Genomic DNA, 23,236 nt, shown 5'->3' on the forward strand with positions numbered 1-23,236 from the left:
GCGTTTGCTCAGGTTCGCGTCTCACACGACTCAGCACAGTTTGTTTTTGTTCTTTCGGCCTGGGGACAGCCTGGAGACAGCCTGGGGACAGGAATTTGTAGAGGTGAGAGGTGAATCATTGAATTTACTCAAGTTGCAGCACCCAGCTGTGGGGAGCTACAGCTGTTCCTGTGATCACAGGCTTTTGTTTATCTCTTCTGATTGTAGCTCATGCAGCCCCCTCGATGCTCCCGCGGCCAAATGAATACCACAGCTTTCCCTTAATCCGGAGTATTAACATTGAGCCTATAGTATTTACTCTGTTCCTTGACTTCACCTGTCTCAGTGAGCCCTGGTTAAACAGTAAAGCATCCGACCCGGAACGAGCCTCGGCTCCTAATTTGGCTAAATGTTCACCCCGAGTGCTTCCTCCACAGAATGAAGCACAAAGTTCAAACTAACTCTGGTTGTTAGTTTGAACTCTGTGATAGCCCTTCTAACACTGCTAATCCTGTTTTGGATGTGAATAGTTTCCAAGTAATACATATATATATATATATTTTATTTGTTTGTTTGTTTTGGAATTGAACTTCAGGACAGTATTTAATGAAGCAGGATCCTCGCTCATGATTTTATAACGGCCTTCCTCATCGTCGTCATCCCGTTGCCGGCCTCTGCAGCCTGTGCGTCCGTTTCCCGCTCTCCTACAGTCAGTTGAGCCCAGGCAGAGCTCTACAGCTGCTGCCTTCTGTACAGGATTAACCTGCAGTAACATTTGTTTGACAGGCCTAAAATGTCAAATAGCGACGTGAGGGGAAGCTTTTGAGGCGAGGTTGTGCTCCAAAAAAACAAAAACACAGAGACTTGTTTGTTTCCTGAAAAGTTTGACCGAGCAACATTCAAACATACAAGCAAGGGCTCAGCGATTTGTGCCGACTGATCTCCCCCCATCTGCAGTCACTTCTGTTTTAGCCCTTCAGCTCTGGAGCAGGAGGATCGTCCTTCTTACACCTCTATTGTTTTTTCTCGTGTCTGGGAAAATGTGTCCGGGCCTCGCAGATTTAGCAAGTGAATGATAAACGACAGTTCAGTTATCGTCCTCTCGGTCTCCTGTATTTTACCTCTGTCTTCTCCGCAAACTATGGAAGTTCACACACGATTTTTCCATCTCTGAGACAGAGGACTAAAGAGTCACACTCCAATTCCTTCACGCAGCTTGTGCAGCTTAAGCCAAGTGTTTCGTGGCCGAATAACTGCGCCATGGACACCAAGACTGTCCTCATACAGACTTTCCTCACTGACAGTGCTCTGGTGTAAGACCAATTTGTTTGCTGTTGTTGAGTAAACTGCGAGGAAATTCCAAGACTATGTTCGGACCCTTATTCAAACACAATACATCCTGGTTATGTCTAGATACTTGCATTAGAAACTTGTGATTGAATGTAGCTTCCCCGCTCAAACTTCATTTTAACTTCGGGGAACTGTTAAACATAGAAATGCACATAGGCACTTTGAGGACTGTGATCACTGTTGGCACATTTAAAAAAAAAAAAAAAAAAATCCCAGGGAAAAGCTCAAAATAAGAGGAAAGACAAGAGACAGAACAAAATGAGACGTGACAACGAGAAAGAGGTAAAGAGGGACAAAGAAAAGATAACTCGCTTGCGGTACACTTTGCTGTATTTCGGTGTGAACGTGTGAACAGAGCATGTGGGACCCAAACGTGGCGATAAATACTGGGTTTAAGCTGCACAATCTGTTTGGAGAAACTCAAACCTCGAGAATCTGTCCACGTTGACGCCAATATTTCAGGAGAAGGTTGAGATGGATCGTTTTCATACTGGGGCGATCTGTTCCTTTCAGCCCTGAAGCGAGCAGACCTGGGTTTTTCCTCTTATCTCAGACGTGACGAAGCATTCATTTAAGTTCAACCCCAAAGCCCGTGAGCTCATTCGAGATGCGCTTGGTAGACGTGCTGTTGCTATGACAACAAAGACCGGCGTACGGGCTGCGACTTTACCCTCACACCGTCTCAAACACGGTGCAAGGAAACAGGTGGTTCGCCTGCTGCTCCGAGGGCATAAGCCTGGCTCCTGCAGTCCTGGAAGTTGCTCTGCTATTTATAGGATGTACTGTCGGAAGGGTAACTCTCTAACTCACACACAAGAATAAACATAAAAGGCCGATAAACCAAACTACTGCTGGCATACTGCAATAAAAGCTTTCAGTTGGCTTTGGAGCGATCACACGCGTAGTTTGTTATGGCCCCCAAACAAGAGGCAAAACAAAAGGATGAAAACAAAAACGAAACAAAAGACACGGATCCTGCTGAGAAACACCTCAGCAGCCGTTTTCTCTCTGGTCGGTGGTTGAGAAGTGGACAGAAGCGGTTTGGCAGGCAGGCATGTTGATTATCAGCGCGGCATAGAGCTGGGTATCGAGAACTGGCTCTGAAGTCAAACCAGTTCCAAGTTTATAACGACCAATGATTTGTTTTCAAACTTCCTTTTTCCAATTCCTCATATCGATTCCTGGAAACATTCGGACCTGACATAACATACAGTAAGTACCGTGTCTACATAAGTAAAAATTTCACGGAAATCCATCTAAACGCTGATTATTTTCGGTCTGGCCGACCAACAGACAGACAGACAGACGCTGCCGTCCCTAGCCGCTAGCCTGGGTAGTAACTCTGAGATTGGCCCAGATGGGAAAAACATAGACTGTTCCGAGCAGCTCCTGCTGTGGCTTCTGTGTTGACTGAAATTGACAGATACGTCAGTCACCGCTGAGCGGTCAGAGCGCAGGAACAACCCCTCCCCAACAGAAATCCGCTGACATGAGCACAGTTTCAGACTGCATAATGAAGCTTAAAGCAAAATGGATATTTAGTCTGTTTAATAGGACAACGCATTCGTGCAGCATGGTAAAAGAATACAGAGTTTTCAATGTCCCCTGTCATTTTTATAATGCCTAAAAAAACAAAAACAAAAATCAGCTTATCTGTGCATGTCCATCCTCCAGAAAAACAACAGTAAAACTGCAAACACTGAACTTGTGCAAGAGGGAGAATGTTTTGTTTTTTCTTTATTCGACCTTTTAACCAAAAATAAGCAGACAGCTCAGATCTGGTTTTTGTTTGAACCACGTTTTTAGGGTTTTTTTTCGGACTCGAATAATATGCCAGGAATCCGAACAAGGATTTAATAAGCACCAGAATCGATAAGCAGAATCGAAATCAGCATCAGTCTAAACGATACCCAACCCTACAGAGGCCAATTTTGAATTCGGTCAAAGGAAATAAATCCAAATCTCGACATCGAGCTGTTTCCTCTCGAGATGTACAGCTATTAAATCCTCTGTATCAAACATGTCCAGAGAATGGTGGGGTTACGGAGCTGTTCTGTTATTCTGCACAGAGGTCAGATCAAACAAGACAATTACATCCCCCTGATGTCAGCCATGGCAGCTCAGGATGGACCGTGGATTTATTGTATGTGCAAATTCTTGCAAGAGGCAATTCAGGTGCAACAGGAATGGAGTCCAAGACACAGTATATATGATGCTACACCATAGGGGCATTGTGTTGGTGTGTGTGTGTTGTGTGCGTGCATGTATGTGTAAGACCAAGTCGCTCCTTCAGATGCTGTTGGTCCACGCATGGCGTCCAGCAGAATCGGTACTACTTGGACCTATTGACTTGGGCGGTCAGCTGAAATGTACAGCTAGCAGCCGCTTTGAAGATTGCTCTCTGTGCTAGACGCGGGTCAGTCTCTCTAAAAAAAACAAAAATGCTTCCGCCTCCGTCGACGGGTTAAAGCCGGCTCACTTTCAGGGACAAACTGGAGAAACTCTATCACACAAAATAAAAACACATTGACATCTTCAGGTTCCCTAAAACAGCAGACATTCAACTTTTAACTGTGGTTGCTATGTACAATAGAAGGATCTTCATATATTAATATTCTTCATCTTTCCTGCTTTCTCTTTGCTTCCTTGCTGTCCAGTCAGTATTTCCATACACGTTTGTCCTCTTTGTATTTATAGAGTATTTTCAGTATTTACAATATAAATTACTACACAGTTTTGTGATAAATAACTTAAATACAATGGCCGTGGCTTCTGCAGTGTCTTTTACATGACGGGGAGATGGGAGGGTTCGGATGAAGGCGGGGGTGAAGAACGAATGAAGACTGAGGCTGGCCTGCTGCTTGCTCCATGCTGCTTCAGGGTAACACACAGAAAGGACAAACGATTTGTATGATGCAGTCTTTCTGCAGAGAGACACGGGGTGGGGGGCAGAGGGCTGACGCACTGGGAATAAACTTTATTCCCACGGTGGCGAGAGGTGGGAAACTCTTCTTGAGGACCAACTACAGGACTCAGACATTTAGCATTTCAAATTTCTTACTTGCAAAATGAAAAGAAATAAATGCTGCCCTATAAATCTAAAGTTACATCACGGTCAAAATATTTGCTTCTGGTTTTTGGCAGAGGTCTATTGAAATCATTAAGGTCTGGCTGATGAAACTAACCTCACACTTTAAAAGGGGAGGACAACCTAAAAGTTTCCTTTGGAGAGGAACAGTTTTATAATGGGCAAGGTGGAGCAGAAGAATGCCCTGATGATGTTAAAAAAAAACAGCATTGAAGCACAGTAGAACCTGTGGATCTACATTTTGTTAAGTCATGAAATTTGAATTTTGAACAAAACACTAAAAATAGTTACTACTGTTGCCTTTGTAGAATAAAGACTCAAGCTTTAAATAAATTAAATGGCCAAAAGGTGCGCGGACACCTGAACATTACACCCATATGGAATTGCTGAACGTCAACCATAGGCCGTAATCTGCAGCCATAACAGCCTCCACTCTTTTGGAAAGGTCAGGACTTTGGAACCTGGCTGCAGGGGATTTGGTCCCACTCAGCCACAAGAGCAATAGCGAGGTCCAACACTGATGTTGGGTGCTAGGGTCTGGCTCACAGTAGGCATCCCGGTTCATCCTGGAGGTGTTGGATGGGGTAGAGGTCGAGGCTCTGGGCAGGCCAGTCAAATTCTTCCACACCAAACTGGGAAAACAATTTCTTTCCTGACCAGGCTCAGTGCACGGCGGCACTGGCACGCTGAAACAGGAAGGTGCCAAACCCAAACTGCCCACTCGCAAGCGCACTTTTGCCTAAAATATCAACGAATGCCGACATATCAAGATTTTTCTTCACTGGAACTAAGGGGCCTCTCCCAAACCATTAAAAATAGCTCCAGTCCAAAAAGCTCTTGGCCCCCACTGTGTATATGGTTCACGGTAGGTAGCTACCAGAACTTAGGCGAGCTAGCTGATATGCTAGCTGCTGTCTTTGCTATATGCAAGTATTTGTAATTGTTCCCCAACTTGCCAGCTAACTTTCTAGCTATTATGTCTATCTGAGAACTTCATAAATCTGTCGAAGTAATGTTAGTTTTGGAAGAGTTTCCCAACAAACTGTGGCCACCGTGAGAGCAAAATCAATAGGGAACAGGTTTTAGGTCATGGCATGTACAGAGAGTTATAGTGAGGGTATAATACTGCAGTGGTAGGTTGGGGTAAGGTCTCTGGTTGCTGGCCCCAAATTTGAGATTTTTGAGAATCGGTGGCGAGGCTGTCGGACAGAGAGAAGACGACGAACAACGAGGGAGGAGATGGAGGGAGGGATGAGTGCAAAGCTTCTCCTCCAGCTATACCACCGTGCCGCTCGGAGAGTTCCCATTCTGTGCTGTCAAGTTCTGGACGAGAGACAAAAAGACAAAGCATAACGGGAAAGTTAGAGACTGGGGGATAATCAGACCAGGAAAACCTATACTTCACTTTTAAGTGAGGGAAGGGGATAAGCAATTGTCGCCGAGGTGAACGATCTCAAAACAAACCGATTGCTGACCTGCAAGAAAAATGAACTAGTTTGCAGAAGTTTAGTGAACTAATGAACTAACAAAAGTTGACCAACAACAAACGATAAGTATGCTAGTTACCATTTTATAATGAATGTCCTGAAATAAGTAAAACCAAACTGAGGAGAAGTGGAATGACCCAATTTCATGGCTGAAGTTCTTCACTTATTTCAAGTGACTAAATATGAGACTTAAAAGGAGAATTCAGCAATGTAAGAATAATTTTAGGAAAAATAAAACGTGTAACAGGTCAGTCAACCTTCACCTATGCAACGAACGCAACTGGACATAAAGCGACTTTAGTTCCCTTAATCATCATGTTTTAACCTAAACGTATTCAGCAACAATTTTGATAATCAATTGCTGCAGTCATTTAGCACGAGAATTTGCTGTTTTGTGTTTAAAACATCGTAAATTTAAACATTTTTGAACTGCTGGGCAAACAAAATCGTCACCATGGCCTCTGTGGACTTGTGACGGGCAGTTCACTATTAACTGACGTTTAATCAACCAAGCGATAAATCGACTAATCGAAAAAAAACAAAAAAAAAACAACAGGGTTGATCTCTAATAGTGAAAATAACAGTTGTAAAGTATTGACGTCTTTCATAATCCAATGAATTTCTAATGAAAGAGTTGACTGAAGACGTACCGCCTTCCCCGGCCGTGCCCAGGTGCAGATGAGACCCTCTTGGCAGGCTGTGATTATGCAGTCGTCCATGAACACCAGGACGGTCAGCCTCTCGTGTGCAATCTTCTTGCACACCAGCGGCTCCAGCAGCGGCACCTCGTGCATGCGTGGGCACAGCGTGGTGCCCAGGACCTTAGCAGCGTCCAGCCGGTTGCTCCTCGGCGCCACGTTGATCTTATCGTTGCTTTTGCTGATGTTGCCCAGGCTGTGGTACCGCTTGTGCTCCTTCTCCACCCCGCCGCTTCCACCGGACTTGTCTGTCTTGCGCTCCTGAAGCGACAGCGTGGCAAAGCGGCCAATGCTGAATGGGGTGCTGTTTCCTCCGCCGCTGCTCCCGCCCCCTCCTCCACCTCCCCCGCTGCCCTCCGAGGCACCCTGGCCCTTGGAGGTGTTTGCCACGGCGGGGTGGGGCAGAGAGTTGGAGCGCGAAAGGGAGCGAGGAAGCGGCAAGGGGAGTGTTGGTGGGTTGGAGGTGCCGGTGTTGGTGTTAGGTGGGTGATGGTGCCCCTCTACCCCTCCACTTCCTCCCCCACCTGAAGTGCTGTTGACCACCCCGCTGCCAGAGTTGGACAGTGAGGGTCCAAAAGTGTTAGTAAAGGCGCGGGACAGCGGCAAGCGTGGGTACAACACGTCATCCGTCAGATCCCACAGACAGAACTGGGTGTCCTGCCCCACCGAGCCGAACCGGTACGTGACCGACGCCGAACCGCCACCTTTAGAACTGTGCCGAGAAAGACGCGACAATGTGCTGCTTGTTCGGACCCGGCCAAAGTGCATGGAGTTGTTCGGCGCCCCCTGGTGGAGGTCCTCCTCGCTGCCGCTAAGCTCCATAGGCTCGTCATCTTCCAGGGAGGTCGTGAAGGGGTCAAAAGCCACCACATTGACCCAGGACTTGTGGCCGTGTCCCCTTGCTACCACTCGGCTTTCTGCAAAGGACCAGACTGTAACTAGGTCGTCCTCTCCGCCCGTGGCGAGGTATTTCCCGTCAGGGCTCCACGACACACACAGCAGCCCCCCAAAGTAGCTCTTCATCACCCCCTGAAGCTCCATCGAGTCAAAGTGGAAGACGCGCAGACAGCCGTCCTGGCCCACACACGCCACATGCACGCCATCCGGGGAGAAAGCAAACTCGTTGAGGCCCCCCTCGCCCACGGCCCATCGCAACAGCGGGTTGCGCGGTGTCTTGGTTTTGCAGGCGTAGACGGCAAAGCCTTCACCCTGCCGCAGCAGAGAGTACTGTGGGGCTGTGGTGCCACACGGGTGGTCCACGTTGTAGAGGTAGAGGTGGCCACTGGCATGGGAGGCCAGGAACAGATTCTCCGACTTGGGGAGCCATTTTAGACACGTCACCTTGGATTTGTCTATCAACCTCTGGAAAACAGGAAGAAAGGTAGACGGGGGAAAGGTGGGGAAGCGGAGAAGATTGGTGGGAGGAATGGGTGACAAAAGAATTAAAGAGAATAAAGGTAGAAAGAAAATACCTTGATTTTTGGGTGGTGGCTGTGCATTTATGTAGATACTATGTAAAAATCACCTCATTGCCAACAAAATGCATGATCTGAAAAAAACTGAATATAAACTGCTGAGAGAAACCGGCAGAAAGGAAGCACGGAAAGTGAGAGAGTCCATGGAGATCGAGAAACAAGCATGAGGTGCAGCATACACAGACTGAAACCAACGGAGAGAGAAAAACCAGGGAGTTGGAAGATGAAGAAAGAAAAAGATTTAGAGAAGCAAATCCCAGGGAGGTGAACAGATTCAGCAGACACGCTAACACAAAGTCTGCATGCAGTAGTTCACGCATGCGCCCCCAATCTCCTAAATTTAAATGGGAATCCCGTTAAAGAGAAAGAGCCAGTTCAGCAGGCGCAGTAAAAGAACGTGGAAACGACAGAGCATGTTAGAGGGACAACGCTTAAAACAGTGTCTGAACTTCTAGGCTACATCACAGCATCTAAACCAGGGCAAAAAAAATCAATACAAAGAATGACAAAGTACTTCTGTTATTTTGTATCCGTTTAATCCCAACAACAGCTGCAACCCCGGCCACTTTTCCCAACACTGAGGAAACTAATATGCGCAGACGTACGTAGAAATATATAATACCTCCTCGTTGAAGAGTTTACTTGTTTCCTTCTTGATAGGGTCGAGATACTGGACTTGTCCGGCTGAGAAACCCACGATGAGAGCTACGCTCTCTGCTGTGGCGGAGTACTGGTTGAAGTCGTGACACGTCGGCTGAGTCCCCTTGTAGATTCTCTTATCTATTGGCTTACTGAGGTCTACAGCCTGCAGACAGACAAAGTGGACAAAGGCAACGGTGATGCACAAAGAACACGTCAGCCAGGTAGAGCGGAGGGATCAGGGACATTCAAAGGTCCTTACGGGGGGTGTCATTTGTCCCAGGAGAAAACAAGAATCCACACCAAAACAACGGTTATAGACATCTGCTGACAATGTATCTTTCGTGTCTGGGCGCTTTGTTTAGTTGGTGATCGGTTTCTTTCTTATTTTGACAAACGATCGTCACGTGTAGACGACAAAGAGTCGCACTGAGATATTTTCACAGCTGCCGCAACAGAGCTTGACAGGGAGACATTTTTCATCTACCCGAGAGATAAATGCTAAACATCACATTTCGGTGTCAGAGTGAAAGAGCAGAGGTGCCTTTCCGGGGCTACTTTGTGCGCCGACATTCAGCGATCATACTGGGAGGAATCCATGAAGTCAATGTGGAATTTGTCTTCTACTGGAAGCACACTAGGAAGGGATCTCTAAACGCCCAGTATGACCAGGAGGAAGGATTACAGCAGGCTAAAACTGTCGCGAGGTGCATATGGACGTTTGAGTATGACGGACTTGTAAAAGCTACTAACCTGTACTTTAACTACATTTGCGGTTTGGAGTTAGTGTGCAAGCGTTACTCTTTTCATCAGTGAATTCTTGAGGGACTTGTTATGCGAGGAAAGCATTCTGGGAAATGTAGGAGGTCACTGAGTGAAGTAGAGGTAGCAATGACTAGTGAGGTTCCCTCACATACAGTCATTGAAATGCTGTTAAACGCAATTCAAAAAAAACAAAAAACGTTTCCATTTTGACCCGCAAATCAATAAAGAAATGCCGGCTGGGAAATTACGGTAAATCAGGAACACTTTATTTTTGAAATAACTCGTGGAGGCAGTGCACATTAAAACGGGTTATCAGAGATTTGGGGCTGCAACGAACAGTCATTTTTTATTACCGATTAATGTGCTGATGATTTTCTCGATTAGTTGATTAATTGTTTGGTCTACAAAATGTAGACACCTTCAAATGTCTTTTTTTTTTTTGTCTGACCAACAGTCCAAAACCGAAACCTAATCAGTTCACTGTCACTGACGAAGAAAGGCATCGAGTCTTCACACTGGACGAGCTGAACCCGAGACTGTTTGGCACTTTTGCTTAAAAAAGAATGAACGAAGCAATTAACCGAGTAATTTCCTGTCTGATCAACTAATCAGTTCATCGACAAATTGCTTCAGCTCTTTTAGAGATGCACCGGATTGGTGTCGGCACCGATAACGACCTCATTAAGCAGACGGGGGTGTATCACTACACGCCAGTGATGGGCTCAGCGCTCAGGATCAGCTGACGCCTCGGGTTCAGTGTCGAGAGAGGACCGATCGTATCGGTGTAAATGTGCCCCTCACATAAAGAAGACTAGCAGCCCCCTGAATTCTGAGGACGTGGCGCGTAATTGACTGCGCGTCAGGGCCGCCTGCACGGACTACGCGCCGAACACAAAGCATATTGCCGGTGATGAGTGTCTTCAGTCGGTCCCCTGCCCGAGAATGTGCTTGCGTGCGATGTCCCGCGTGAACCGCGCGAGTCGCCGGTGCAGCGCGTGGGCCCATCGAGCCGTCCGCACGTCCGCGCGTCAGCTGCGCTTGCGGCTCTTCGCCGGGCGACTCTACCGTGGGCCCAGCAAAAGGCGGGCGGTGTGACCGACCGTGTGGAGTGAAGGGGGGGGGGGTGGACGTTTTAGAAAGTGTTTCGGCTACAACGTTTTCCACCATTGATCCGTGTCACGTTAGAGGAGGAGAAGCGTTTGACATTTGTCCCCCAGCTCCTCCCAAACCGGTTATTAGCACCGCAGCAGCTTCAGCTCCCGAGACCTCCCGGGATTCTTGGGTGCGAGAGCCCACAACACCGCTCTGTAAGGAGACACCGGGGGACAAACGCAGACGACGGCTCCTTCCATCCTCCCGTCGTCCGAGTCCAAGTGTCAGATCTCTGCCATGCGGTCCCGTCAGCACTGATTCTGGGAAGGCGTCGGGCTGAAAGCACTGGCGATAATGGGGGGGTTTCGTTATTTATACATCACTTACTCCACGGGGGGGGGGGCAGCAGAGTCTGTGATGCAGTGAGTGCTAGGAAGGAGTCTCAGTATTAACGTCCACAGTGTCCGGTCTTTGTAAACCGTCTGCTGGTGACTAGTTCACCCTGCAATACCCCCCCCCCCCCAGTCCCCCGCAACTCCAAACAGAACCTGGACGAGCCGAGGACTGGCACGGAGTCGTAACGACACCCAGACGCGGCAGAGAGAGACTGAGCAGGCTCCGGTTTAACACGGTTTCAGATTAAAAAACAAAAAAAAAAGCAGTGGCCGGAGGCTGTTTCCTGCCCGTGTAGTGGCGTCCACTCACGGGGCGCATCCGTCAGGGTGATGCACCATTTACCGTCTCCTCAGCCTAATTACCGGCCGCTGCATTTCGCGGCGCACGACAAGTAGAAATCGAACAAGCGCACGTTCGCCGGCTCCGAGCGGCTCGGTTTGAAAAAAGATGACGAAATACGAGCTAACCGCTGCACATTAGCGGTGCGGGCTAGCACGCTAGGCTAGCCCCGGCCATCCGGGCTGTCATCCTGGCCAAGAGAGGAGGCGAAGAACAGGCTCACCTTCTTGATGTTGGTGTACGTGTAGAAATACAGCTCCCGGCCGATGTTGAAGCACACCCGCTCCGACTCCTCGCTCGGGTCTTCGGGCTGCAGCTTGACCATAGAGACCCGGACCGGCGGCAGGAAGCCCGCCGGAGAGGAGTTGGCTGCGGCATTGGAGGAAGAGGAGGCGGCGGCGGCGGCGGCAGCTGCCGCGGCGGCGGCGGCCCCGGGCCCCTGCAGCAGCCCGACCCCTCCGCCGGGTATCGGACCGGGTCCAGGCCCCGGGCCCAGCGTGGCCCCGGCGGACGGACCCCGCGGCAGTCCGCCCCGTTGCTGCGAGTCCGAGAGGGTGAGCAGCTTATAGAAGCCCTCTCTGGTCCGGAACTGGGATTTAATCTCATTGATATCCTTCAGAGCGCCGCCATCTCCGGCCATTTTTAGTACAAACAAGCCGCACAGGAAACTGAGATTTTGACCTGGAAATAATAACGCTGCAATAAAAAAGTACTAGAATAGAAATGGGAGAGGCGAAGGCGAGCAGCAGCAGCCGAGCTCAGCTAGGCCGACGAGCACACCCGGTCTGCTCCGGCGCATTTTACACCAGTGCCGGCGACCATACCCCTGCCACCCGGTAGATAAACCCGGAGAGAAAGCCCTTCTGAGCCGGTGTCAGCATCATCCTTCACCGGGTCTCTGCCTCCGTTCATCCAGTGTGCGTAAAGTACGTGTGACGATGCGTCGGCGGCGGCGGCGGCTGCTGCTGCTGCTGCTGCTGCTGGTCCGACCTGGCACTGCGCACTCCTGCAAACGTGTCGGTCGGGGGGCAAAGAGAGGGCATCCGTCCCCGGACGGCTCGCTTGATTTACCCCTCATTTAACCTCCCAGCGACACCCAACAGGTTCACCTTAAAGATACGGTATAGAACCAAGTGTGCCCCTTTATAGTCCCGCCCTCATGGAAAAAAAAAAAAAAAAAAATCAGCTCTATAATCATGTAAAGTTTTGAAAAAGCAGCTCCGCGTCTGTTTATGGAAAGAAAGATGGCTCCATTTGAATTGCAGAAATCTGACAGTCTCATGCTCACGCTGAGCTGTTAAATATCAAAAAAGAAAATTGCTTTCCCGAATAAATGAATGAAAATCGAGCATCTGCAATGCACAATCCAAAAGGGGACGCAGGGGCTTGTAATTAGATGCAAATGTTATTGACTGTACAGCCTGTGCTTGCTTTAAATTCAAATTGGTTGTTTCACAACACCCTCATTGCCCTGTTTTTGTCTCAGCGAGGCGGAGTTGGACTCATTTCACATTCAGCACTTCAACCTGAGAGTGACAGATTTCTGCAGATCAAGTGCAACCTGCGCCGGCACTAATCTCCTCCTGTTCCTTTTTCGTAAGGCAGCGAAGACCCAAGTGGCAACACCTGGCCGCCGCTGGGCTCCGAGCCAGTTAAAATATCAGACATCATCCTCCTGAAAGCAAGAGGTGGAGACTCAGGCACAGGTAGCACCGCAGCCGGCCAAGTGTGACTCACTCACACCACCCAAACACACTAACAGAGATGACATAATTAACTTTTACCTTTCATTAACCGTAACTGATTTTCCCCATGCCCCCTCCAAGATCAATAAAGTCCACCTCGTCTTGTGTTGATTAACTTTATTACAGTGTAGGCTAACGGCAGTAAGAAGTGCGTGTCTTCGATCCAACACTGACATACGAACTCAGGTTACAAAACAAGCGACAGCGGTGCTGCTACGCTCCAGTCCTTTATGCTTGTGTGTGGCATCTTTGAAAAGCCATTTATTTTCTGTCCCTGCAGGCAGCTGCGTCTGTGATCGACAATACTGTGGAAAAAGAAAGTGGATACTCCTCTTTAGTGTTAGAAGAGGACCTTCCTTCACTGTTGATTTAGGATTTTCTCAGCCGTCGGGATTTTAGAGATTGTTCTGCATCCTCACAAACCAAGTAGAAATTAGCATAAATAAGAGCATACTCCCCCAGATTGAGGGATAAAGGCTACAACACATCAATCAGCTCAGGTCAGTATGCAACATCCTGCCCTCACATCCTCCTGACATTCCTCTCCCTGTAGAAAATAAAATACTGTGGCAGTGACACATCCATGCCTGTCAAAGTTAATGAGGACGGTTGGTGACAGACCCAAATGTTGGTGCCCAATTGTCCATTCTCTGCCCGTTGAATGCTGCGAGTCCTGGGTAGAGGCGTTCACACAGAAGTGGAGTCGGGGGTATCCCATGACGCCCTGTGCCAGCTGCACAGGGGAGTCAGGACAGCATGACGTAGTTCTCAGCGATTTCCAGGACGGACAGGGTGGACAGCCCCGACTGGTCCTCAGTTTGACGCGTCTCCAAAATGACCATCCTGCAGTGGCGCGAAAAGGTCAGAGGATGTCAAGCACGGATTTGAACCTGCCCAAACTCAATGAAAATCTTAATGGGGGCACATTTATGGGATACACCATGTGACTCTGATGTAAGTTTTGAATGGACGGGGGTCACGTAATTTTTTCTCTCCAAGGTGCAAATCCGGAATTTATCCTCATTTTTTCACATTCAAAGTTGAACTCCCATATAATTCCTAAGAGTTACCTCAGGGGAAACCTCGATGTTAAAAACAGACACAAAACAGTCTTTTTGGTTACATCTAGGTTGGAAACCAGACAACTGTTTATCACATTAGGCAGCTCCTCAGTACTAAAGGCCAACATGTGTGATGTCAGAAAAATCCATCAGATCAAAGCAAAGCAAAGCACTGATCTTTCCTAGTGAGGAACTTAACTTTGTGTTTTAGCCACGGCAGCTGCGCTGACTCTAGAGACGGCCGTTTCGGTCACTCAGTGGGTCCATCGCTTTGGTCCAGACTGGAATAGCTCAACAACTATTAGCTGGATGTCCGTGAAATTTTGTGAAATTTTGTACAGACATTCACGGTCCTCAGAGGATGAATCCGGTTGACCCTGGCGATCCTCCGACTTTTCCTCTGGCACCAAATTGAGGTATATAATTTGGGCTTCTAGCGAAATATCTCATCAACTATCGGACGGACTGCCGTGAAATTCAGTAGCAACACTCACGTCCCCGTCAGGAAAAATTACAAAACATTGGCGAGCCTCTGATTTAACATCTGGCACCATCATCAGCTCAACGTGTCTGCTTGTCCACTACTTTGGTTTATAAGTGGTCTGTGTAAGTACAGCCTCAAAGAGCTCCTGGCATGGCCGTAGACTCTTCTTGTTAAACTCGGGGGCTCCGAAAACTAGTCTATTTGGAAAAATTCTCTTCCACTTACGGAGTGATGTGTTTTTACATTTCCCGATTGTTGGTAATAAACAGAAACTGAGCGTCACCTGCAGAAACGTAAACCAGCAGAGATTGACACCACAGCCGCGAGTGAAGACACACTGTACCTGTCTGACTGCACCAGCCTGTAGATCTTCCTGGGGTCAGTGCTTTCCTCCAGCAGCTCAATGAAACCTTGTCCCCTCCTCTGCCAGCCGTGACGCCACACTGCCAACAGCGTGCCCTCAAAATACACTAGACAGACAGAGGGACGGAGTCAATGCCGAGCTCGAATCACCTACAAAATCAACCGTCACTGGTTTTGTCAGTGGTTGTTCTCACCTATAGACTCTACATCATGGGAGAAGGTGGTCTCATGTGTCAGAGGCCTGTTGCCCTTCAGCTCCCCCTTCAGATCAACTATATGTACTGACCCTGTGGGGCAGAGAGGCATAGTGTCGGAATATAACCAGCTTCAACAGTGTGAAAATATGGAAGTAGATAGAGCATAGACAAAACATAATGTAGACTTCTATTTTGTTTTGGTATTTCCCATCCCACTGTCCTGCAAAACTGCACATTTTTTGTGGTTATTTGTACCTTTATGCGAGAAAAACTGCTACAAAAAAATTCAACCTAGTAATACCATAAGAGACACAGTGTCATAATACCACGATATACTGTGCCATACCAGGGTGGGTGTTATCTCCGATATGTTAGGACACAGTAACACGAACACCTGTACAGTCTCATGCAACTCAAGGTCTCTTTGTTAAGCTGATAACGTTCAGTGTGACAAAAAGGTGTCAGTTCAGCTCTGTGGTATTTTTGAGGCCTTTGTTGATGTAGTGATGTGGATGTATCGGAGTGTCTGATGATGAACGAATATTTGTGTTGTTATGTGTATCTCTGTATAATGTATGAAAAATATTCTTTATTGTCAGCCCTTAAATATTAATGACAGATGTTAAAAGAGACTTTTATTGCTTACTTTCTAAGAGGACGAGCAGAGAGCTACTGTCCAACTGGTTTACTTGCACTACGTCTGGGCAAGGTTTCTCTGTAGGAACACACGCACACACACACACACACACACACACACACACACACACACACACACACACACACACACACACACACACACACACAGACAAACACAGACGACGCAACACCATCATCAACAGCAAGAAAAACAACAGTGTAAAATGTAAAATGCAGAAAGTTGGCTGGGAATTCACACCATGATGTTGAGTTCGTAGCTCCTTGTATTCTAAAGTCTTTATGATATTCGTAATAATGCAGTAATCGACCTACCCAGGCCAGAGCTGGTGAACCAGGATGTGTTGGAGTTGAGGTTCATGTATTCTACAGTGACTGGCAGGCTGGGGCTGGGCCCCCGAGACACACCGATGCACACCAGCGGGTACTCCTGCTGCGGCGCCACAACCATCTCAAACACACGCAGAGGGTTGGGCAGGGGGAAATCAAAATGCTGCAAGCATGAAAGAGCAAAGCTGTGAGTCTCATCTCCTTTTAATTGTCCCTGAATTTAGCTGTGGTTTTTTTCATCTCACGTAGGGCAGCTAACAAAGCGACAAGGTTACGATTTTCGATTAAGGACACTTAGACCTGCAACGTTTTAGCCACGGCGTGGTGTACGACAGGGGGGATCCATGAGTCTATTTTCAAAACCATAAGCACTTTACGGTCAGCGGTCTGAAGCCAACTCGTAAATTTAATGGTGAACATAAAATGCTTCATTTCCCTGGCAGCAGTCATTTTATCAGCTGCTGTCAGTGTTAACAGTCCAATAAAAAAGGTAAGAACCGAAAGACAGTCAGGTAACAGAGTCAGGTCCTTGGCATCGCACCGTACATCACCTCAGTTTGCAGATATTTTCTGTTGTATTTTAACAGTGTATATCCTGTATATCACGTCCAGGGTTCTCCCTTCATCACAGTGTGTTATTCCGTTTTGCTCAGTCTTTTAATATATGGAGAAAGGCTGGGCTTCTGGTATAGTCATACACAAAAATGCATTTTTGGCACATTGTGATGGAATAATACACACCATGCTTGTTACATTTCACGGACCTTTGTCCGTTTGTGTGTTGCTTCTGCATTTTTTCCGCCACATTGACGCTGATGTCAAATAAAACCTCAGAAACCTCTGGGTTGAGAAATCTCTCTCTTTTTTTTGACTCTACAGAAGCAGCTCTGACAGCCACACTTCCTTACTAATATGTACACAGATGTCAGTGATTGACCGAGAAAAACTGGTTCACTTTTGCATTCCTGAGGACTGAAACATTACAGTGCAAAATGTTTTTTGTTTTTTGTTTTAATAATCCAAGGTTTTATACACATACCTTAATGAGCATGAACTTGTGCATGGGCTCGTACCACTGCAGCAGCACCACGCTGGACTCCAGAGCGCAGCACAGGAACACACAGCCTCGCTTCATGCTACCTGCTACAGGAGGCGACAGAATACAAGCTAAAGGCGGTTTTCTCTCTCACCACTGTGAAACTGTCCACTGTATTGGAAACTCTAGGAATCTCTTCGTTTAAACTCTCAAACTAGCGTGCAGCTATTTTGGTTTCAGATGGCCAATGGCCATTTAAAGGGATCCAGAGAAGCGTAGAAGAAAAGAAATGTGGAAATGTTTCCGCCACACCAACTATCTAAACTACATCTAAACACACACACACGCACTATTTCACTTCAGGGAATTGATGCCTAGATTTAACATGTATAAGAAGAATAACCTCTGCAAAGACAGAAAAATCATGACTTTTTTTTGTGCAGTATTTGGTCTCACCAACTGAGCAGGTCTTGCAGCCTTTCGTATCAGGTATTTTACACGTCACTGCGTATTTCCTGAAGATAAAATAGATGATTCAGTTTTTAATTGGCACGAGCAGATGTGGTTAAGCTTTATGAGAAACTTTTCAAACCAAACGAGAGCGAGAGAGCGAGAGAGAGACAGAAAATGAAATACAGCAAGAGTCCAGTTTTACCTAGGTAACAGTCTGTGAGTGGGCAAGGCAACCATCCTCTGGTCTTTCCGAGCCTGCTCATACAACTCCTTCAGTGAATGGGAGTGAAGCTGCAACGATTTACCTGTAAATACAGCATCAGACGCAGTGTGAAAGTTAGTCCGATTCGACTCATGCTGTTGAGTCTCGGAGGGCATCACAGGGTGATGGCTGCAGTGACACAGGTAGACACACAAAACACTCACATTCCTAACTACGGCCAGTTTAGATTCCCCAGGACACCTGACCTGACTGCCCAGTTTTAGTAGCATTAATGCTGACTGTCGAACTCCTTGAATAATACGGTGTACCAAGGAACACTAATATGATTGCTTACGTATACCCTGAATAACTCTGACTCCGTCTCCAACCACTAACGTTTGCAAGTGCCACCTGGAAATGTTTGCGTAGCTAAAACTACAGTCTGTTGAATTTTAAAGAAATTATGAAAGAATAAACTTGTTACAGCCACCACAGTGAGGTAAAAAGAGACAGACATTTAAAGGGTTCATTGAAGCATTAGCAGTTTCTTCATTTGTTTTTTAAGATGGCTACTGTTGGTAAGCCAGATAGCAAATGCATCAAGAGTCACAGAAGAAAGAGTGAGTCAGAAATCCTTTGACGTGGCAACTGAAACGTGTCCCCTGCTTTGTTGGCAGCTCCTCAATATGTTCTTTAAATTCCAGTGAGACCTCTAAGCATCTTGTCTCCTTTCAGGAAGCCCCCAGGCAAGAGAGACACACAGCTGAATGAGGGTCCAATTCTAATCATTTGTTCAATTTACCTGATACGGACATGAGGACATTATTAATGGTGTAGACCCAGGTACACTTCCCGGGATACAACTGAAAGAGAAAGAGAAGACACCCATTCATTCACTGCTTCCTTATGGCTCTAGTGTCTCTTTCAAAAGCCTTTTAATGGCCTTTCAAGTTCTTTTTGTCTTTCGTGCAAACTTTTCTGCTCAAGTGTGACTTATTTTGAGTATTTTAGTCTCTCAGACTCATCTCCAGTTGTTTGTTTGGGTATTTGCATCAGAACAACCTCAGAAGCCAAAAATCCGGCCAAAATGACATTACCAACTACACCAGCACCCAGAGTTTTGCTCGAACAATCCTGGGGCTCACTACATTCTCCTCGCAACCCAACTGTTGTTTACAACCCTGAGTCTGTAAAAAACAGACGTAGCTCGGTAATAAAGATAAAAAGATCCTACCAGCTCCATCGTGGTCTCTGAGCTGTTAAGGTTAAGGGTGTAGATCCCTTCCTCTGCCCCCAGGATCAGATGCTGGTCTGAGGTACAGAGAGGAGACACAGACTGGTCAGACAGATAAAGCTGAAGTTTGTTAAGAAAATATGACCGAGGGCAGAGAATTCACAGCGTGCTTTATTCCGTGATACAACCTTTGGTGGCTGGGTTTTCCCAGGTGGTGGAACAGTTTATTTTAAGAGGGCAGCCATGGAAGACCTTTTTAAAGTAGACCTGGAAAGAGAGGGGAGGACATGAAATTGTTCATTGCGTCCTCTCTACAGTCGTTTGTATCAGTGAGACAACTTCAAGCCACTACATGAATTTGTACTTATCTGCTTTATATACAGATAAACACCTACAGTACTCCTGGAAAATGATCGATGTCTTAATGGTAAAGGTCAATGAGGTGATATAACTGAGGTTATAATCAGCTTTAAGACCACATGCTGACAAGGAGTCACAGAAGGAAATGATACAACACACACAATATACGCTACAAAATGTGATCTTTGAATTTTACTTCATGATTATTATCATTATTTTATTATTATTATATAAAAAATAGTAAGAAAACATAATTACAATGTAAACACAATAATAATATTGATAAAAGTCATCAAAATTATTTTTAAAAAAACATCTGGGTTTTAATATGTACAAAGATTGAAATTACACAACAGCTGTATCTGCTGGGGCTTTTTGAATTTTTGATGCTGATGTCAGAACTTCAAGACCCGAACTCATAAACTCGAACTCGAGATATCATGATACATACGGAGCCCGCTGAATCTAAATAGCTGCTTCCCCTGGGTAAGACACTATACACACATGTGCAACAGTCTGACAACAGCAAACAGAAGCCCACATCTCAGACACCCAGCAGTGGAGTGGATATGAAGGGAGGAGAACTTCTGGCAGAGCGACAGAAACTCACAGGAGGTTTCTTTATGATGGGGTTGACACACTCAGCAAGGTCCTGAGAACAAAAAGGAAAACTCGATGATGAGTGCTCCAGGACGCATAGTGAAGGAGGAGAGAAGATGTGGCTGGTTGAAAAGGGAATTGGGGGGGGGGACATCTGGCTCATTTGCCTTCAATAACTACAGCTGAATATTAAAGTCTCTAAAAACCCAACCATAAACTGAACATTTCATTCCTGTTACACCTGCACTGATCACTGAATTTCATCTCTACTTTCTCAAAGACGCTCATTTGTTCTTATTTTAACAATTTCTGCGTCTTGTGGGGATATTTCCTACCCAACACTTATGATAGTAGGTTGTGAACAGGCGCTCTCCGGCGCAGCGGTGCAATGTACAAATAAAAAGAAAAAGGAAGAATACAGTAAATAACTTCTCAAGTTTTATCTTCTACCTTTGATGGGGGTTGCCGTCTGCGAATGCCTTTAGGAGGGAGCTCAGGAGGATTGTCGTTAAACTGGACAGATAAGGACACAGGGTCTGGACCACACACACACACATAAACACACAATAAGAAAAACGGTGTGATTTACACTGCATTCAAATGAAAAAGTTCTTCGATAGTTGAAAAGTCTCCCGCAGTAGCTAAAAACTATTTCCAGGATTGATTGTTAGTCGCTTTTATCTACTCAGTAGATGTGTGTGTGAGGGTGATGGCCGAGGAGGAAACTGGACGAACTAACTCCTGAAATATTTCCTGGTTTTGAAAGCGCAGTCTTGAATTCTGGTTTAAATACGCTGCAGTGCTGTCCTGAGTGCCTTAGGATCAGTTAGTCAGTTCGGTACCTTAAACTTCTACGAGGAATATGGAATAGAGCACATGTACACCTTTTGTTCTAAACCATGTATCAGTCTGGGTGTTTGAGCATTATTACAGCACCGTGTTTATAGTGAAACTACAATGCTCAGTGCTGGGGAACTTATTTTCTGTTGGTTGAGGATCAACCAATATTAAAAATATAAGGCTTCACTTAATCAGCTTTTCTTTAATGCTTGCTGTTATTGAGGAAACACTGTAAATATTGCACAAAAGTAAAAACCTATTCAAGTTCCCTGCTATATGGGGCATGTGGGTGATTTACTCCTTCAGCTGCTGCTGCGATCGCCGTGCCCCTTCAGTACAGTACGAAGGTGAGGCAGCTCACCTGAGTGTCGCGAGGCCCGTGGTTGGGGCGTAGGTCGGACGTGCGTCCCACTGGAGGTCCTTAGAAGGGAGGGGGCGTACAGCGAGCCGGATTTCCTCGACCAGTCGTCCTCCCCCGCCATGCTCTCCTCTGAGCTGGTCCGCACTTTGGGCTGCAAACACGGAAAACATGCCGACGTGAATCAGTGTTTTCCGGTAAAGCGACTGAAATATTGAAGGCCTCCAGCATTTACACTTTAAATAGTATAAACTGGCTAATGTTCTTATTCAAAACAATGAAAAATGACAGAGCAGGAGGAGGTTTGATATGTTTCCGGGATCAGTAGCTAATGTGCACCTAAGCCTGTGAGGCCGTGACTTCCTCTGCAGTTGTATGAGTAGAGGCACTCAGTCACGTATGAATCACTCCTATCCTGACCTCTGTCCTGATCCTGGAGATCGTTTTCATCAAACAGGGGTAGAGTTATGAAATTTTGCAGTAAAGTAAACTACAAATTAATTGTCAAATAACCTGCAACCTAATATTTAATACTAAAATAATGTAAATTCAAAAATTCTTTATTGTCACTCATTCAGAAATGTGTTGTTAAATGTGGCACAAGCTCTGAAAAATGAATCATCATGAGGGGAGAACGGTATTTGGCAGTAAGTGTTGACACCTTGCATTCAAATTTCAGGCTTTGCACGAATGTAATAAAATCAAATACTGTGAAACATGTGATAGATGTTATGACCAAAACAGTTTTGACAAGGCTTGGGCTTAAAATACAGGGCTTTACCTTTGGCGGAAGCGGGGGTGGGGTCTCATCAGCTACGTAACTGTTGGCAGAGAGAGAGTCGGTTCAGTCTGGTGTGTGAACGACGCAAATGCACGTTGATACAGATGTGAGTCTGTGTTCATTCAGCTTACCTAGTGGCTTGTATCGTAGGGCTGAGGTGGACGAAAGACAGAGAGAAGGCGTCAAAGCAAACTACTGAAATTACTGCACAGGACTGATCGATGGGATCGATAAAGCGAACGAACGTGAGAAAATGACTGCTGGAAAAAAGTCAAAGGCAGTACTAAATATTTCTGAGGTGGCTCAGGTCCTGAGCTTTAACATACAATGGCCTCTGAACCTGACATAGCAGTTCAAAAGAAATTCAGGCTACTGTAGTAGTGTTGGAATGAGTCACTCAAATGCTTTGGCGTTTTGTCAAACATGGATTTGGTGACATGGTGATGTTTTCTTACATATCCACATCATCGTAGTCATCATCTGAGTCTGTGTCCTCATCCCTGAGAGACAAAGAGAGAAGAGCGGTTAAATATTTCACTCAGATACTGGCGTTTAATGTGACTCCATGTGATCCGGTTACCTCGCTGGACTCTTGCTACTGCCGCTCGATCCAAGTGAAGGCCTTAACTGTAAAAAAACACATGAAATCACCAATATTTTAAAAAGAGAGTACGAGTGAGAAGTAGAAGTTTACAGATGTATAAAACAAGGATGTTGAGAGGAAGAAAATAGAAAAGAAAGAACCCACCAGTCCCAGATTCCCACCATGCATTTGTTGTGTTAAATTAACAGTTTTGTTCGGCTTATGAGAAATTTAATGATAAATTTAGGCTGTGTGCTGAAACTGATGCTAGGAAAGATTCCAAATAAGGAGAAACAAACAGGGATTCCTGCACGAAAAGTTCACCTCTGATGAGTCCTGCCGTTCTTGTTGACATTTACAGGACATAACACAAGGGGGTTTTTGGGGACGGGTCTCTGTGTATTATTGTGGGCTTTTCCCAGTATGAGCAGTGTTGACTTTTACAAACTGTGGTACCGCCCATGTGAAAACAGAAAATATTTACTTTGACATACCGACAGGGATAAAAACAGGCTGGCCACAAAACTAGCTCTGTCCTGTCAGTACCCTGTGTACAGTGTACTGTATGTCCTACGTGTGTCTTTTATGTAATGTATCTTTATATTTTATGTATGTACTATGTACAAAGTATATACGTTTGCATGTTT

At 46.2% G+C, this 23,236-nt stretch overlaps 2 protein-coding genes across 8 annotated transcripts in view; both read right to left on the minus strand.

Annotated features, from left to right (window-relative positions):
* Positions 1-2,860: 2,860 nt before the first annotated feature.
* zmp:0000000529 (WD repeat-containing protein 20) lies at positions 2,861-12,250 on the minus strand. 2 transcript variants are annotated; one of them, XM_040131504.1, is made up of 4 exons: positions 11,532-12,250; positions 8,700-8,882; positions 6,555-7,964; positions 2,861-5,740 (listed from the first exon to the last, which is right to left on the minus strand). In XM_040131504.1, the coding sequence occupies exons 1-4, from the start codon at positions 11,946-11,948 to the stop codon at positions 5,693-5,695; spliced, it is 2,058 nt and encodes a 685-aa protein (XP_039987438.1). In that variant the 5' UTR covers positions 11,949-12,250; the 3' UTR covers positions 2,861-5,692. The 2 variants fall into 2 exon arrangements, with proteins under 2 accessions (XP_039987438.1, XP_039987439.1); XM_040131505.1 differs by lacking the exon at positions 11,532-12,250 and adding an exon at positions 8,979-9,010.
* A 913-nt stretch (positions 12,251-13,163) lies between these two features.
* Positions 13,164-23,236, minus strand: part of LOC120791595 (mitogen-activated protein kinase kinase kinase kinase 5-like) — a 39,265-nt gene continuing 29,192 nt past the window's right edge. For 4 of the 6 annotated variants that reach the window (XM_040130077.1, XM_040130076.1, XM_040130074.1 and 1 more), the window contains 18 exons: positions 22,587-22,633; positions 22,462-22,506; positions 22,138-22,158; positions 22,007-22,046; positions 21,229-21,379; positions 20,478-20,563; positions 20,038-20,079; positions 19,256-19,334; positions 19,068-19,144; positions 18,636-18,696; positions 17,834-17,936; positions 17,635-17,693; positions 17,182-17,285; positions 16,128-16,305; positions 15,805-15,873; positions 15,156-15,248; positions 14,942-15,068; positions 13,164-13,896 (listed from right to left, as the gene is read on the minus strand). In XM_040130077.1, coding sequence (XP_039986011.1) covers positions 13,800-13,896; positions 14,942-15,068; positions 15,156-15,248; positions 15,805-15,873; positions 16,128-16,305; positions 17,182-17,285; positions 17,635-17,693; positions 17,834-17,936; positions 18,636-18,696; positions 19,068-19,144; positions 19,256-19,334; positions 20,038-20,079; positions 20,478-20,563; positions 21,229-21,379; positions 22,007-22,046; positions 22,138-22,158; positions 22,462-22,506; positions 22,587-22,633 — 1,479 coding nt within the window. In that variant the 3' untranslated portion in view covers positions 13,164-13,799. The remainder of the gene's footprint in view (positions 13,897-14,941; positions 15,069-15,155; positions 15,249-15,804; positions 15,874-16,127; positions 16,306-17,181; positions 17,286-17,634; positions 17,694-17,833; positions 17,937-18,635; positions 18,697-19,067; positions 19,145-19,255; positions 19,335-20,037; positions 20,080-20,477; positions 20,564-21,228; positions 21,380-22,006; positions 22,047-22,137; positions 22,159-22,461; positions 22,507-22,586; positions 22,634-23,236) is intronic. The other 2 variants (XM_040130072.1, XM_040130073.1) reach the window with 2 other exon arrangements.

The sequence above is a fragment of the Xiphias gladius genome, chromosome 7 (genome assembly GCF_016859285.1).
Source record: "Xiphias gladius isolate SHS-SW01 ecotype Sanya breed wild chromosome 7, ASM1685928v1, whole genome shotgun sequence".
NCBI classification, from domain to species: Eukaryota; Metazoa; Chordata; class Actinopteri; order Istiophoriformes; family Xiphiidae; genus Xiphias; species Xiphias gladius.